The sequence below is a fragment of the Electrona antarctica genome, assembly GCF_951216825.1.
Source record: "Electrona antarctica genome assembly, chromosome: 1".
In the NCBI taxonomy this organism is placed as follows: Eukaryota; Metazoa; Chordata; class Actinopteri; order Myctophiformes; family Myctophidae; genus Electrona; species Electrona antarctica.
Window position 1 is genome coordinate 778340 of NC_136806.1, and position 17018 is coordinate 795357.

At 44.7% G+C, this 17018-nt stretch overlaps 1 protein-coding gene across 1 annotated transcript in view; it reads right to left on the bottom strand.

Moving 5' to 3' along the window:
- The window catches only part of LOC306927271 (long-chain fatty acid transport protein 2-like), a gene marked incomplete at its 5' end in the record, with an annotated part of 30812 nt that extends 17757 nt beyond the window's left edge, over positions 1 to 13055 (bottom strand). The window contains 2 exons of the mRNA XM_079506980.1: positions 12688 to 12752; positions 13051 to 13055. Of these exons, the coding sequence (XP_079363106.1) occupies positions 12688 to 12752; positions 13051 to 13055 (70 nt within the window). The remainder of the gene's footprint in view (positions 1 to 12687; positions 12753 to 13050) is intronic.
- Positions 13056 to 17018: the final 3963 nt, after the last annotated feature.

Genomic DNA, 17018 nt, shown 5'->3' on the forward strand with positions numbered 1-17018 from the left:
AGAGAGAGAGAGAGGGACAGAGGAGGAGAGATGAGAGAGAGAGAGAGAGAGAGAGAGGGAGAGGGGGAGGGGGAGAGAGAGAGATAGGGGGGGGTGAGAGAGAGAGGGGGAGAGAGAGAGAGAGAGAGAGAGAGAGAGAGAGAGAGAGAGAGAGAGAGAGAGAGAGAGAGAGAGAGAGAGAGAGAAGGGGGGGGGGGGGTGAGAGAGAGGGTCACATTTAGATCACCCGCCATTTTGAATTATATGAAAAACATTTAAAATGTATCACCTCCCAGAATCTTTGATCAAAATGTACGAAAACTTCTACACATGCACTTTGGACCTATACGGACAAAAAATGAAACCTTTGAACAGTCATAAATCATGCTTTGTTTGGTCAAAATGCATGGCACTTGTTTCCACATGTTCCTTGACTCACTTGTCACATTGACAAGTAAGCTCCTTCCCTCAGATTTTCAGCCATTTTGAGCAGTTTGAAAAATGCTTATACCTGACTTCCTGCCTGTTTTTTTGAGGAATTTGCGTGAAACGTTTTACACACAATGTATGGACCATTATCTGAAATACCAGTTGAAGAGAAGTTTGTACGTGAAAAGAATTGCAGCAAAACACACTGTAGTAATGGATAATGACATGCCCAAAATGAGGACACACTTTACGTTACCAAAACACTGAATGATGTTACAGTTTACAATGAAACAACTGACTGTCCAGATAGCTCAGTCGGTTGAGCTCTCACCTTCAGACCACAAGGTTGTGTGTTCAAATCCGGGTAATGACAACTCAGCCTGTGATTCTTATTTGTGCATATTGTTCTTATTGCGTATTGTCTTCTTCCTTGGTCCCGCCTTATCGCTGCTTGCAGCTATATTGTTCCAGTTCTAATTGTGTCTGTTACATTACAATCTCAGTTGTTTAATCTGTATCCTGACTGCGTTCCTGATTGGATAACATTGCAGTTTCAGAAAATGCTTTTTCTGTTTAACAAAAAGCTGGAGAGACCGGGAGACCTCTGTTACTGAACAAACACTATGTAGCAACTGTCACACAAGTTATATATGATTTATTTTAATATCAACATTTAAAAGTGTATGTTGTATTATTTAATATTTCTAATTAACCGAGGTGCTCTTCTTCCTCTTCTTTCGGAGTGCATTCTTTTGGATTACGTTCGCTTCTGGGATGGATTAACTTTCGTTTACATCATCTACTTTGGAGGGACTTTAACGTTCAGGAGGGAACTCTTAACAAGGCTTCTTTGACTATGCATGCACCTCCTGGTACCACAGCACCTCAAAGGCCCTTAAAACTAGGCTCCAGACCTCCCAAAACAAACTGGTCAGGCTCCTACTTGGCCTCACCCCCCGAACCCACCTCACCCCTGCCCACTTTGACAGACTGGCATGGCTTAGGGTCGGCGACAGAGTACAGCATCTTGCGATGGGTCTGGTCCACAAGATTCGATACACCACCAAGATACCCATGTACCTGTGTAGATACTTCCTTAATGTTAACGAAGTCCACACCCACAACACCAGAGGGAGTGCAACGAACCATGTTCAACCCAGATTCGGCACAAACAAGGGACTAAATTATTTTCGCTCCTATGCCACCAAAATGTGGAACGCCCTACCAACAGTCATTAAGACATGCAAATCCCTTGACTCCTTCAAAACCGCTCTCAAAGGGCACCTACGGATGGCTGCAATTCAAAACTGGCCCCCGTAAAATCTGAATCCTATGTCTATTTCTTTATCTATATAGAAGTGTCTATTTGTACGTCTCTAAATGTTTTGATGAATTGAACATGGTGGACCCTGTTGTAAACAAGTGTAATGCTTAATTGGGTCGTCCACTCACAGTTAACAGCCTTTGTATTGAGTTTGTGCTTGAAATGTACTGTAATTCTGCAAACTGTTAATACAATTTTCAATCAATCAATCAAAAACCTGACTCCGCCAGATGGGGCAGCAGAGAGTACACTGTGTTCCCCCTCCTGCTCCTGTCAGGTTAGGGAACTCTGGTGCGTTCGAATTCATTCCCTATGCCCCATATAGTGCACTACTTTGGGGTTCCGCCATTTTGTTATAGTGTCCGAATATGTAGTGAGCATTTTTGCACCCTAATGTAGTGGACTGAAGTATCCCACAATGCACCGGGAATTGTAGGGACCATCCGATGGTCACTACAAAAATACAGCGAAGAAAATCTGCCCCATAATGCATTGCGCAAGCTCGCTCTTGAGCGCACATGCACGCGTTTGCGCGCACGTGCGCTGCTTCTGCATGCTCAGCAAGGCAAATGGCTTCTTGGTTAGAGTGGGTGACAATGTTATCACACGTAAAGATGAAATTACCTACCTAGGTTCCATCCTGGAGGCTAATCTTTCCGGTGATAAAATGGCCACCAACGTAATCAAAAAAGTCAACCATAGAACAAGATTCCTCTACAGGATCTCCTCACTGGTCAACAAAAACACCTTGAAGACCTTAACAGGAGCCCTTGTACAAGGTTCCTTTGACTATGCATGCACCTCCTGGTACCACAGCACCTCAAAGGCCCTTAAAACCAGGCTCCAGACTTCCCAAAACAAACTGGTCAGGCTCCTACTTGATCTAGCCCCCCGAACCCACCTCACCCCTGCCCACTTTGACAGACTGGCATGGCTTAGGGTCGACGACAGAGTACAGCATCTTGCAATGGGTCTGGTCCACAAGATTCGATACACCACCAAGATACCCATGTACCTGTCTAGATACTTCCTTAATGTTAACGAAGTCCACACCCACAACACCAGAGGGAGTGCAACGAACCATGTTCAACCCAGATTCGGCACAAACAAGGGACTAAATTCTTTTCGCTCCTATGCCACCAAAATGTGGAACGCCCTACCAACAGTCATTAAGACATGCAAATCCCTTGACTCCTTCAAAACCGCTCTCAAAGGGCACCTACGGATGGCTGCAATTCAAAACTGGCCCCCGTAAAATCTGAATCCTATGTCTATTTCTTTATCTATATAGAAGTGTCTATTTGTACGTCTCTAAATGTTTTGATGAATTGAACATGGTGGACCCTGTTGTAAACAAGTGTAATGCTTAATTGGGTCGTCCACTCACAGTTAACAGCCTTTGTATTGAGTTTGTGCTTGAAATGTACTGTAATTCTGCAAACTGTTAATAAAATGTTCAATCAATCAATCAAAAACCTGACTCCGCCAGATGGGGCAGCAGAGAGTACACTGTGTTCCCCCTCCTGCTCCTGTCAGGTTAGGGAACTCTGGTGCGTTCGAATTCATTCCCTATGCCCCATATAGTGCACTACTTTGGGGTTCCGCCATTTTGTTATAGTGTCCGAATATGTAGTGAGCATTTTTGCACCCTAATGTAGTGGACTGAAGTATCCCACAATGCACCGGGAATTGTAGGGACCATCCGATGGTCACTACAAAAATACAGCGAAGAAAATCTGCCCCATAATGCATTGCGCAAGCTCGCTCTTGAGCGCACATGCACGCGTTTGCGCGCACGTGCGCTGCTTCTGCATGCTCAGCAAGGCAAATGGCTTCTTGGTTAGAGTGGGTGACAATGTTATCACACGTAAAGATGAAATTACCTACCTAGGTTCCATCCTGGAGGCTAATCTTTCCGGTGATAAAATGGCCACCAACGTAATCAAAAAAGTCAACCATAGAACAAGATTCCTCTACAGGATCTCCTCACTGGTCAACAAAAACACCTTGAAGACCTTAACAGGAGCCCTTGTACAAGGTTTCTTTGACTATGCATGCACCTCCTGGTACCACAGCACCTCAAAGGCCCTTAAAACCAGGCTCCAGACTTCCCAAAACAAACTGGTCAGGCTCCTACTTGATCTAGCCCCCCGAACCCACCTCACCCCTGCCCACTTCGACAGGCTGGAATGGCTTAGGGTCGACGACAGAGTACAGCATCTTGCAATGGGTCTGGTCCACAAGATTCGATACACCACCAAGATACCCATGTACCTGTCTAGATACTTCCTTAATGTTAACGAAGTCCACACCCACAACACCAGAGGGAGTGCAACGAACCATGTACAACCCAGATTCGGCACAAACAAGGGACTAAATTCTTTTCGCTCCTATGCCACCAAAATGTGGAACGCCCTACCAACTGTCATTAAGACATGCGAATCCCTTGACTCCTTCAAAACCGCTCTCAAAGGGCACCTACGGATGGCTGCAATTCGAAACTGGCCCCCGTAAAATCTGAATCCCCCCCCCCCCCGCCCCCCCCTTTTTTCCCCTCACTGTATATATTTCTTTTCCCTTTTTACCTCCTTTATGATGAATTCCTGTTCTGTCTATAGAAGTGTCTATTTGTACGTCTCTAAATGTTTTGATGATTTGAACATGGTGGACCCTATTGGAAACAAGTGTAATGCTTAATTGGGTCGTCCACTCACAGTTAACAGCCTTTGTATTGAGTTTGATCTCGAGACAAATGATCTGCATCTGTGCATTTATTTGCAATTGTTTTGTTTTATTTATTTATAATAAAACAATTAATTTGCAATAGTATTAATAATCTGATTCATTGTATCACCCAGGCCCAGCGCATGACGTTAGGAGAGGAATGAGTTGCTTGCTGTAGAAGGCCTTATATTTTATTAGTTTTTGGATTAAGGTGAGGTTGTAAAGCTATGTGCTAAAGTCCAATATATATTTTGTACATGCATGTGAGACACATTAATTGTGTCTCCGAACATATGTTTTATTAATATTAATTAATTCCTGCCATTAAAAAATATATGTTATCGAACATTATTTCATTGAATTGCGCTAAATACATTAAAACTTCATTATGTAGGCAGTAATTTATTGGACTGCCGTTTCTGTTAACGTCCGTATTGTGAGCAGAGCTTGTAGATCGGCTACTTTTGGTAATTCTTTACCAAAAGTACCCGATCACGGACGTCGCGTTGCTTATAGATCGGCTATTTTTGCCGTATAACCCCCCCCCCGGATTAGCGGGGGTTCATAATCATGCTGTTGATATTTTCATATTGTCAAGGTGGTGCACTGTTTTCATATTGCTGGATAATGGATATAATATTAATTTATTGATAATAATCATAGGCCTATGTTATTTTAAAAGAATAACGTTTTCATCATCATTTCAGCAGCAGCGTTTTGACTGTTTTTTATAGTCATCCAAATGAGTGAAACGGCCGGGATGATTTGTTTATTCATTCAGTATCTGAGCCACGGACCACCATTTGAGGCCATCTAGCCTCTCAGACCCATTTGAGCCACTGACCACCATTGTGAGAGTCTATTAATGTAGAGTGGTGGTCCGTGGCTCAAATACTGAATGAATAATAAACCTCGACTAGATGCAAAAACAATTGTGTTTGTTTGGTAAGAAGGAAACGCAATCTCAGTCCTCGACGGGTTCGAGAACCCGGGCCCTGAAGTTAACAAACCGAAGACAGTACCCACTCTGCTACTGGGATATGGTTTTAAAAAGTCGTAGTAACATATATAAACATTATAACAACTTCATAAGCGATAACATGTTTGAACAAAAACAGCGTTAAGCATTAAATAACATTTCCTTATTTACCTGCTGCCTGCAGACGACGACGGACACGGTGTGTGACGTGGCACTCTCAAACAAACACTGACCAAACGTGCCTCAACGCTTCTGCGCCGTATTTGAGGGGGGCGTCACTTCCTTCCGGTGTGAGGCCACGCCCGCGAGTTTTTTCCCGCGAGTTTCTTGTAGTCATATTGTAGTCCTACATTACATCCGGGTACTAGTAGGCACCAGCTCCGGTCCGCTTCTCATTGTAAACAGCAACGCTTGAATCTTTTTACAATTACGTAATTTTTCAGAATGGAAGCCATTGAGGGTTAAAATGGGCCTTAATGCTTTCAACTCGAGTAGAATTATTAACGTAACTGTACAAGTGTCTATGACAAAGAAAAAATATGATGTGGAAGCTTCCTTAATAAAGACCCGGAAGTGGCTCTGGAAAAGCGGGTTACGTCACGGCTTAAATAGTCAATACAGACACTGTTCCCCATCCTGACAGTGTCCTCAGTGGTCTAGTGGGCTAGATATCCGACTTTGAGTCCTAACTTCATAATTTAATTGGTTCGAACCATTCTAATGTTTTTCCAACAACCACTGATTACTTTTTTTGTGAGGTTACGGTTAGGGCGAATTTGACATGAATTAGTCCACGGTCCACGGACCCCCATTTAATGGCATTTCTATCTCTGGGACCCCCAATTTATATTGTGAAATCAAGGTTAATTTAACTCTGAGGGTGTACAAATGGAACATTCTGGCCGATTCTTTAGCTCAACGGCTCAACTGCTGATGAACCACTACTGATCGAGGTAATGATATTTCTCAACGCGCTGTGGCGCTGTTCTGAATTTCACTGCCAACTGACTTTTGTGTTTTTTTCCTCTGCTGTTCTTCTTTGTCACCTTTTAGTTCCTTTATCACAGCCAACAATCAAACCATTAAATGCATTAACTGACTTTAAACAACATTGATTGATTGATTGATTGAAATATTTATTAACAGTTTGCAGAATTACAGTACATTTCAAGCACAAACTCAATACAAAGACTGTTAACTGTGAGTGGACGACCCAATTAGGCATTACACTTGTTTACAAAAGGGTCCACCTTGTTCAATTCATCAAAACATTTAGAGACGTACAAATAGACACTTCTATATAGTCAAAGAACATTAAATTCACTTTGTCACTAACTTTGCCACTCGATCTGCCATTCACTTTATGCATGCGCATACCGTCTATACAGACATAGATGCATATTATGGTAGTGATTTCAGTGGCCTAGTGGACTGAGCATTAGACTTGAAAACTATACTAGATACCAGTCCAGTTCAAGTCCTGCTCATATGAATGTTTTTTTTCCCAAACAACTCCAGATTACATTTTTGTGAGAGTTAGGGTTAGTTTGACATTTATTCTATACGGACTCCCCATTTAATGGCATTTCTGTTTCTGGGGACCCCCAATTAATATTGTAAAATCAATGTTAATTTAACTCTGAGAGGGTACAAAGAGTGTACAAATGGAACAGATCAACAAATGGAACAAATGGTACAAATTGAGAGTGTACAAATGGAACCAAATGGAACCCTAACGGGTCCATTTGGTTCCATTTGTACACTCAGACCCATAAGGGTCCATTTGGTTCCCAACTATCATTTAGCTGGGGACCCCCTGGAACTCCCGGCCTAAAGGGCCCCGGACCCCTTTTTGGGAACCACTGCATTATTATGCCATATGAAACGGAACCATGGTGAAACTTTTAGCAGTCCCCACCCCCCGTCCCCCGTCCCGTCCCCCCCTTCATGCACATTTTGGTTGATTTTATATTGAATCAACGTTAGGAATAAACTTGTATTCAATCGTCAACCTGTAACCATCTAATGGTAATTTACATCATGTACATTTTACATTAAAATATCCAACTTTTCTAAGCACATTTATTACTATGAGAAGTCCACTAGAAAAGGTTAGTTTTTCCACCAATGAGTTTCTGCTGATATACTGTAGGTCAGGGGCGCCCACACTTTGATATACTGTAGGTCAGGGGCGCCCACACTTTGATATACTGTAGGTCAGGGGCCCCCACACTTTGATATACTGTAGGTCAGGGGCGCCCACACTTTGATATACTGTAGGTCAGGGGCGCCCACACTTTGATATACTGTAGGTCAGGGGCGCCCACACTTTGATATACTGTAGGTCAGGGGCGCCCACACTTTGATATACTGTAGGTCAGGGGCGCCCACACTTTGATATACTGTAGGTCAGGGGCGCCCACACTTTGATATACTGTAGGTTAGGGGCGCCCACACTTTGATATACTGTAGGTCAGGGGCCCCCACACTTTGATATACTGTAGGTCAGGGGCGCCCACACTTTGATATACTGTAGGTTAGGGGCGCCCACACTTTGATATACTGTAAGTCAGGGGCCCCCACACTTTGATATACTGTAGGCCAGGGGCGCCCACACTTTGATATACTGTAGGTCAGGGGCGCCCACACTTTGATATACTGTAGGTCAGGGGCGCCCACACTTTGATATACTGTAGGTCAGGGGCCCCCACACTTTGATATACTGTAGGTCAGGGGCGCCCACACTTTGATATACTGTAGGTTAGGGGCGCCCACACTTTGATATACTGTAGGTCAGGGGCCCCCACACTTTGATATACTGTAGGTTAGGGGCGCCCACACTTTGATATACTGAAGGTCAGGGGCGCCCACACTTTTTTGACTTGAGAGCTACCTTCAAAATGCCCAGCTAAATGAGATCTTGCTGAACATAGATTAAAACAAAATGTACCTTTGGAATAGTTGCGTGGCGTAGATGTCACATATAATAGAAGGGTGAAAATGGAATTGGTTGTTTTTTTAGTAGGCCTATATAACTTTGTAATGCTACTGAGGTAGCCTACTGCTACAGGCCCTTTTTGATGTCAAAAGTCAAGTCGCCTTAATTCAAGTGGCAGATGCCTATTTTAAAGTCAAATGATATATTTTTAGGGGCATCATGTGATCTACCTGCACAGCCTTTGTGATCTACTACCACTGCTGTACGTCTACACCTAACATCATCTTAGCATTATTATTATTAGTTTCTTGATTCAGTTCCGATTCTGTTAAAACACACCATCAAATTATTGTTGACAGACGATTGGTATTAGCTGTTTAATTATTCCATCTTCAACCGCTTATCCGTAGTCTGGTCACGGGGGCAACAGCTCCACCAGAGTGTTCCAGAGCAACATTAATTCAGAATTCAAATGTTCAAAATTCTTACATTACCATATTTCCCCAAATGTGTGAAAAACAAACTTAAAAATGACAACGCATATTAATATTAGATTTTATTTTGGAAAACAGGTCAAACTATTACTTTCTTAACTGTCCATTGTCCACATGCCTCCCGAAGTCACATGGTTTGACACAACATTTTTGTTGTATGGCTTTCGGCTGTGTTTCGACTGCCCCCCTCCCCCTCATACAACAAAAATGTTGTGTCAAACCATGTGACTCCCATTGGAAATTAATTGCGAGCTTGCATCAGTAAACAAGTCTCATGCATCAGCTATACAACAATGTTGTGACCGTGTGAGTGAAGCCTTACCGTGAAAATCTTCTCGTTGTTGTTGTTGTTCTTCCTCGTTCACAAATTATCACATTGTGTTGTTGTTGCTGCTGCTGTGTGCACAAAATTGCAGGCAGGAGCAAAATAAATATATATAGGCTATAGAGCGTCGCAGTCCCGCCAAATAAATACTTTAAGAAATGTCTATGAGGAAAATGCATTGGGTTTCATTTCCTGGTCCAGGGTAGGAGGCGGGACTGCGACGCTCTATTGGCTATAGTTGATATACTTAGGGGTTTTCTGATTGATGTGTGTAAACAGTTTTGCAAATAAATAACACGGTGCCAAACACTTTAGGGCCTAAACGGCTTCCCATACTATGGACCTCATTGAGTCCACCTCGGCTGTGCGTCACATCTTTCCCATTATGTGCAGAGGGACACACGTGCATCTCACTCATGGCCATGGGGGGAGACAGAGGGACACACGTGCATCTCACTCATGGGGGGAGACCGAGGGACACACGTGCATCTCACTCATGGGGGGAGACCGAGGGACACACGTGCATCTCACTCATGGGGGGAGACCGAGGGACACACGTGCATCTCACTCATGGGGGGAGACCGAGGGACACACGTGCATCTCACTCATGGGGGAGACAGAGGGACACACGTGCATCTCACTCATGGGGGGAGACCGAGGGACACACGTGCATCTCACTCATGGGGGAGACAGAGGGACACACGTGCATCTCACTCATGGGGGAGACTGAGGGACACACGTGCATCTCACTCATGGGGGAGACTGAGGGACACACGTGCATCTCACTCATGGGGGGAGACTGAGGGACACACGTGCATCTCACTCATGGGGGGGAGACTGAGGGACACACGTGCATCTCACTCATGGGGGGAGACAGAGGGACACACGTGCATCTCACTCATGGGGGAGACAGAGGGACACACGTGCATCTCACTCATGGGGGAGACTGAGGGACACACGTGCATCTCACTCATGGGGGGAGACTGAGGGACACACGTGCATCTCACTCATGGGGGGGAGACTGAGGGACACACGTGCATCTCACTCATGGGGGGAGACAGAGGGACACACGTGCATCTCACTCATGGGGGGAGACAGAGGGACACACGTGCATCTCACTCATGGGGGGAGACAGAGGGACACACGTGCATCTCACTCATGGGGGGAGACTGAGGGACACACGTGCATCTCACTCATGGGGGAGACTGAGGGACACGCGTGCATCTCACTCATGGGGGGAGACAGAGGGACACACGTGCATCTCACTCATGGGGGGAGACAGAGGGACACACGTGCATCTCACTCATGGGGGGAGACAGAGGGACACACGTGCATCTCACTCATGGCCATGGGGGGAGACAGAGGGACACACGTGCATCTCACTCATGGCCATGGGGGGAGACAGAGGGACACACGTGCATCTCACTCATGGGGGGAGACCGAGGGACACACGTGCATCTCACTCATGGGGGGAGACTGAGGGACACACGTGCATCTCACTCATGGGGGGAGACTGAGGGACACACGTGCATCTCACTCATGGGGGGAGACTGAGGGACACACGTGCATCTCACTCATGGGGGGGAGGCAGAGGGACACACGTGCATCTCACTCATGGGGGGAGACAGAGGGACACACGTGCATCTCACTCATGGGGGGAGACTGAGGGACACACGTGCATCTCACTCATGGGGGAGACTGAGGGACACACGTGCATCTCACTCATGGGGGAGACTGAGGGACACGCGTGCATCTCACTCATGGGGGGAGACAGAGGGACACACGTGCATCTCACTCATGGGGGGAGACAGAGGGACACACGTGCATCTCACTCATGGGGGGAGACAGAGGGACACACGTGCATCTCACTCATGGCCATGGGGGGAGACAGAGGGACACACGTGCATCTCACTCATGGGGGGAGACAGAGGGACACACGTGCATCTCACTCATGGGGGGAGACAGAGGGACACACGTGCATCTCACTCATGGGGGGAGACAGAGGGACACACGTGCATCTCACTCATGGGGGGCGACTGAGGGACACGTGCATCTCACTCATGGGGGGAGACAGAGGGACACACGTGCATCTCACTCATGGGGGGCGACTGAGGGACACGTGCATCTCACTCATGGGGGGAGACTGAGGGACACACGTGCATCTCACTCATGGGGGGAGACAGAGGGACACACGTGCATCTCACTCATGGGGGGAGACTGAGGGACACACGTGCATCTCACTCATGGGGGAGACTGAGGGACACACGTGCATCTCACTCATGGGGGAGACTGAGGGACACGCGTGCATCTCACTCATGGGGGGAGACAGAGGGACACACGTGCATCTCACTCATGGGGGGAGACAGAGGGACACACGTGCATCTCACTCATGGGGGGAGACAGAGGGACACACGTGCATCTCACTCATGGCCATGGGGGGAGACAGAGGGACACACGTGCATCTCACTCATGGGGGGAGACAGAGGGACACACGTGCATCTCACTCATGGGGGGAGACAGAGGGACACACGTGCATCTCACTCATGGGGGGAGACAGAGGGACACACGTGCATCTCACTCATGGGGGGCGACTGAGGGACACGTGCATCTCACTCATGGGGGGAGACAGAGGGACACACGTGCATCTCACTCATGGGGGGCGACTGAGGGACACGTGCATCTCACTCATGGGGGGCGACAGAGGGACACACGTGCATCTCACTCATGGGGGGCGACTGAGGGACACACGTGCATCTCACTCATGGGGGGCGACTGAGGGACACACGTGCATCTCACTCATGGGGAGAGACTGAAACCACATTTTAGAAAGGGAGCTTAGATATGAAATCCATCAATGAAACAAGGGTTGGGGTGCAATCATGTAAGGTCACCTTGCTTTTTTCTGCAATGGAACAATGGTGGATGATTTGAAGCCGGAGGGGCTACACATGCAGTCAGAAGGGGAGAGGGCAGAAGTTGGGCAGTATGCAGTGACAAGGGAAACTAAGCATAATAGCTCACTCCTATTACATACTGTATGTTCCTTGGCCTACTGTACAGAAGTCTGCTGAAACCATGTGCCTCTTCCAGTTCTACAAAGCCATTGATCTCTCTGTGCTAAATCTGTTGTTTTCTGGCTTACGTAAATATTGTCACATTGCAATCGTCTACTCACACACCCTTCACCATGCAGGCAGCATCTAAATGTACACATGAAACAAACTGTAAACGGCAGATAACAGAGAACATAATAATGATGTATCTCTTGAACGCATGCAGAGCTGATTGACCAGCGTATAGAAGGCTTGCAGTATCCCTGTTACTTCTTACCAACAACATATGGAGTGATGTGATACCATGTGGTCTTTGCAATCCATTTTACCAGATGAAAGCTAAGTCGACCTCCTTTATAAACAGGAATGGCTTTGCAATTCTCTCTCTCTCTCTCTCTCTCTCTCTCTCTCTCTCTCTCACCACGTACCTCCTAGAAGCTACCTAGCTTCTTCTCCCTTCCAATACACAGCGATGACCCAGCAGTGCCATGCCTGCTACATTGGCTGCTAAGACAACGCAAACAAATTGGAGAAATTAATTCCAGCACGGAAGCTTCAAATCCCTGTGCTGGATAAGCTGTTTTTATCTGAAGTGCAGTGTTTGTCCTTCATGAAAATTCATCATCACCCCCCCCCCACACACACACAAGAGTCAAAGGCAACACTATAGGTGAACTAAGCTGAGATAAACACTCTAATTGGGATGAAAATTGGCGCCATTCATTATGGATGCCGCTCTTCAAAGGCAGTGAAAATCATTGAAATGTACTTTGAACAAGTGGGAACATTGAGCTAAAAGACTAACTGCATAGCGGTAAGACATTTATCCACAACACATTTTGTTGTAAAACTAAAGAAAAAGAAAAACATCCATCCAATGCAGGCGGTAACTCACGATGAAGAGAAAAAGAGGAGATTAAATCAGCAAATTGCTTCTTTGTCTCATTGCCTTAATTATCAACTTGATAATGTGTCTAATGAACACTAATGAAACACTAATGAAACACTAATGAAACACTAATGAAACACTAATGAACATTAATGGACACTAATGAACACTAATGAAACACTAATGAACACTAATGCAACACTAATGAAACACTAATGAACACTAATGGACACTAATGAACACTAATGAACACTAATGGACACTAATGAAACACCAATGAACACCAATGAACACTAATGAAACACTAATGAACACTAATGAACACTAATGAACACTAATGAACACTAATTAAACACTAATGGACACTAATGAAGACTAATGAAACACTAATGAACACTAATGAAACACTAATGAACACTAATGAAGACTAATGAAACACTAATGCACACTAATGAACACTAATGAAACACTAATGAAACACTAATGAAACACTAATGAACACTAATGAAACACTAATGAACACTAATGAACACTAATGAACACTAATGAAGACTAATGAAACACTAATGAACACTAATGAACACTAATGAAACACTAATGAAACACTAATGAAACACTAATGAACACTAATGAACACTAATGAAACACTAATGAACACTAATGAAACACTAATGAACATTAATGGACACTAATGAAACACTAATGAACACTAATGAAACACTAATGAAACACTAATGGACACTAATGAAACACTAATGAACACTAATGAACACTAATGGACACTAATGAAACACCAATGAAACACCAATGAACACCAATGAACACTAATGAAACACTAATGAACACTAATGAACACTAATGAACACTAATGAAACACTAATGAACACTAATGAACACTAATGAAACACTAATGAACACTAATGAAACACTAATGAACACTAATGAAACAGTGTTATCAGTGTTACCGCCCATGGTCTCGGAGTGATTTTCGTCTTTTTTTTTAAATCCTCAAAAATGATGAAAAACGGCATGCTATAGTATGCCGTCCGAGACCATGGGCCTATAGCCCATATTTTCGTCTTTTTTTCAAATCCTCAAAAATGATGAAAAACAACATGCTATAGTATGCCATCCGACACCATATAGGCTATAAATGATGAAAAACGAAGACGAAAATCACTCCGAGACCATGGGCTGTAGTCCATGGTCTCGGAGTTATTTTCGTCTTTTTTTCAAATCCTCAAAAAGGATGAAAAACGGCATGCTATAGTATGCCGTTTTTCTAGCCCATGGTCTCGGAGTGATTTTCGTCTTTTTTTTTAAATCCTCAAAAATGATGAAAAACGGCATGCTATAGTATGCCGTCCGAGACCATGGGCCTATAGCCCATATTTTCGTCTTTTTTTCAAATCCTCAAAAATGATGAAAAACAACATGCTATAGTATGCCATCCGACACCATATAGGCTATAAATGATGAAAAACGAAGACGAAAATCACTCCGAGACCATGGGCTGTAGTCCATGGTCTCGGAGTTATTTTCGTCTTTTTTTCAAATCCTCAAAAAGGATGAAAAACGGCATGCTATAGTATGCCGTTTTTCTAGCCCATGGTCTCGGAGTGATTTTCGTCTTTTTTTTTCTTCAAATCCTCAAAAATGTAGAAAAACGACATGCTATAGTATGCCGTCCGAGGCCATGGGATGAACTTGAACACCCAACCTGTGGCTCAGATTATCACAGAGAGCCACCATGCTCTCTGAGAACCTCCTCAGCTTTCCATCTCTTTCCAGTGTTATCATGGATGTTAATCAGATAATAGCCTACAGAGGAGAAACAATGATAGAACACAGACAGCCTGGTAGGTAAATGTGTTAAGTGGCTGTCCACATGATCCAGACGTCGGTTCAAATCCCACTCTGGTCATTACTCTGAAACTTTACTTGGAAGAAAGAAGATAAAAGGGCAGGGAAATCTCACTTAGGTGACATTCACACCAGAGAGCTTTGCTGCGATTAAAACGAATCCTGCTGCGCATTGTCAGAAAGTGCACTTCGTTTGGCAGGTGTGAAAGCTCATTCGAAATCTAATGTGTATCAAAGAACCGCATTCTACTCCGAGCAAAAACGGGGGTTTCGCTTCGCTTCCAATCGCACTAGATTACGATTCTGTGCAGGTGTGAATGCAATCCGCAGTAATGTGGCGGGTGAGGAGCTTAACACAGTTGGAGACGGAGAAGGCATATTTTACGCAGCGCAAAGATGTCCCGTTACCGTGGATAGACGTGGTCGAATGAGCAGACTGAAGCCCTGATCGAAATGAGGACGAGTAGCCTACATTAATCAATTGCTTAAGGAAACACATAAAAACACTGCAGTGTATTATAACCTAGAGAATATTCTGTCTGTCTGTGCGTGCCGTAAACATGGAGTGCTGTCACTGTGTGGGGACTGGGGAGTAGGGACTAGGGACTTTCATCTCGATAAACTTGTAAACATTTTGCGCTGCTGTCTGTTAACAGTGCGTGGCTGCGTGCGGAGAGAGAGAGAGAGAGAGAGAGCGAGAGAGAGAGAGAGGTCCAGTCCCAGACGGCACGACACATGCACGTTATGAGTATAATTGTATGACCATAGATTTCACTGTGTAGGCTAGTTTATGAATGGAACACATTGATAAAGGTCCCCCCTGCTGCGTTTCCAATTGCTGCGGATGACAGTGTGAAGTCAAACCGCAGTAAATTAAATATGCAAGAAGTCCCAATTCTCCTCCCATTCGCATCGAGTCTACCGAAGTATTAGGTGAGAATGTGACCCTAGTCAGGCAAAGGTAGTGATGGTGCAGTTGGTAAAGAAAAAGACCTTGAAGTTAAGAAATCACTTTCACCTAGAAGCTCCATTCACACTTTTTATAATTCAGCCTACTGTGGAGACACATGCTGGAACTTTTTACTTTGAAATATTTTGTAGTTTGAGTTATTTTCGTCATTTTCAAATCCTCATAAATTATGAAAAACGGCATGCTATAGTATGCCGTTTTTCATCATTTTTGAAAAAAATACGAAAATCACTCCAAGACCATGGGCTTTAGTCCATGGTCTTGGAGTGATTTCCTTTTTTTTTATCCTAAAAAATTATGAAAAACGGCATGCTATAGTATTCCGCCCAAGACCATGGGCGGTCTCGGAGTGATTTTCGTTTTTTTTCCCGAATCCTCAAAAATGAAGAATGGCATGCTATAGTATGCCGTTAGTCCATGGTCTTAGCCCCATACAGCAGTACACTAGTAGTATACTACCAGTCCATGGTCTTAGCCCCATACAGCAGTACACTAGTAGTATACTACCAGTCCATGGTCTTAGCCCCATACAGCAGTACACTAGTAGTATACTACCAGTCCATGGTCTTAGCCCCATACAGCAGTACACTAGTAGTATACTACCAGTCCATGGTCTTAGCCCCATACAGCAGTACACTAGTAGTATACTACCAGTCCATGGTCTTAGCCCCATACAGCAGTACACTAGTAGTATACTACCAGTCCATGGTCTTAGCCCCATACAGCAGTACACTAGTAGTATACTACCAGTCCATGGTCTTAGCCCCATACAGCAGTACACTAGTAGTATACTACCAGTCCATGGTCTTAGCCCCATACAGCAGTACACTAGTAGTATACAGTCCATGGTCTTAGCCCCATACAGCAGTACACTAGTAGTATACAGTCCATGGTCTTAGCCCCATACAGCAGTACACTAGTAGTATACAGTCCATGGTCTTAGCCCCATACAGCAGTGCACTAGTAGTATACTACCAGTCCATGGTCTTAGCCCCATACAGCAGTACACTAGTAGTATACTACCAGTCCATGGTCTTAGCCCCATACAGCA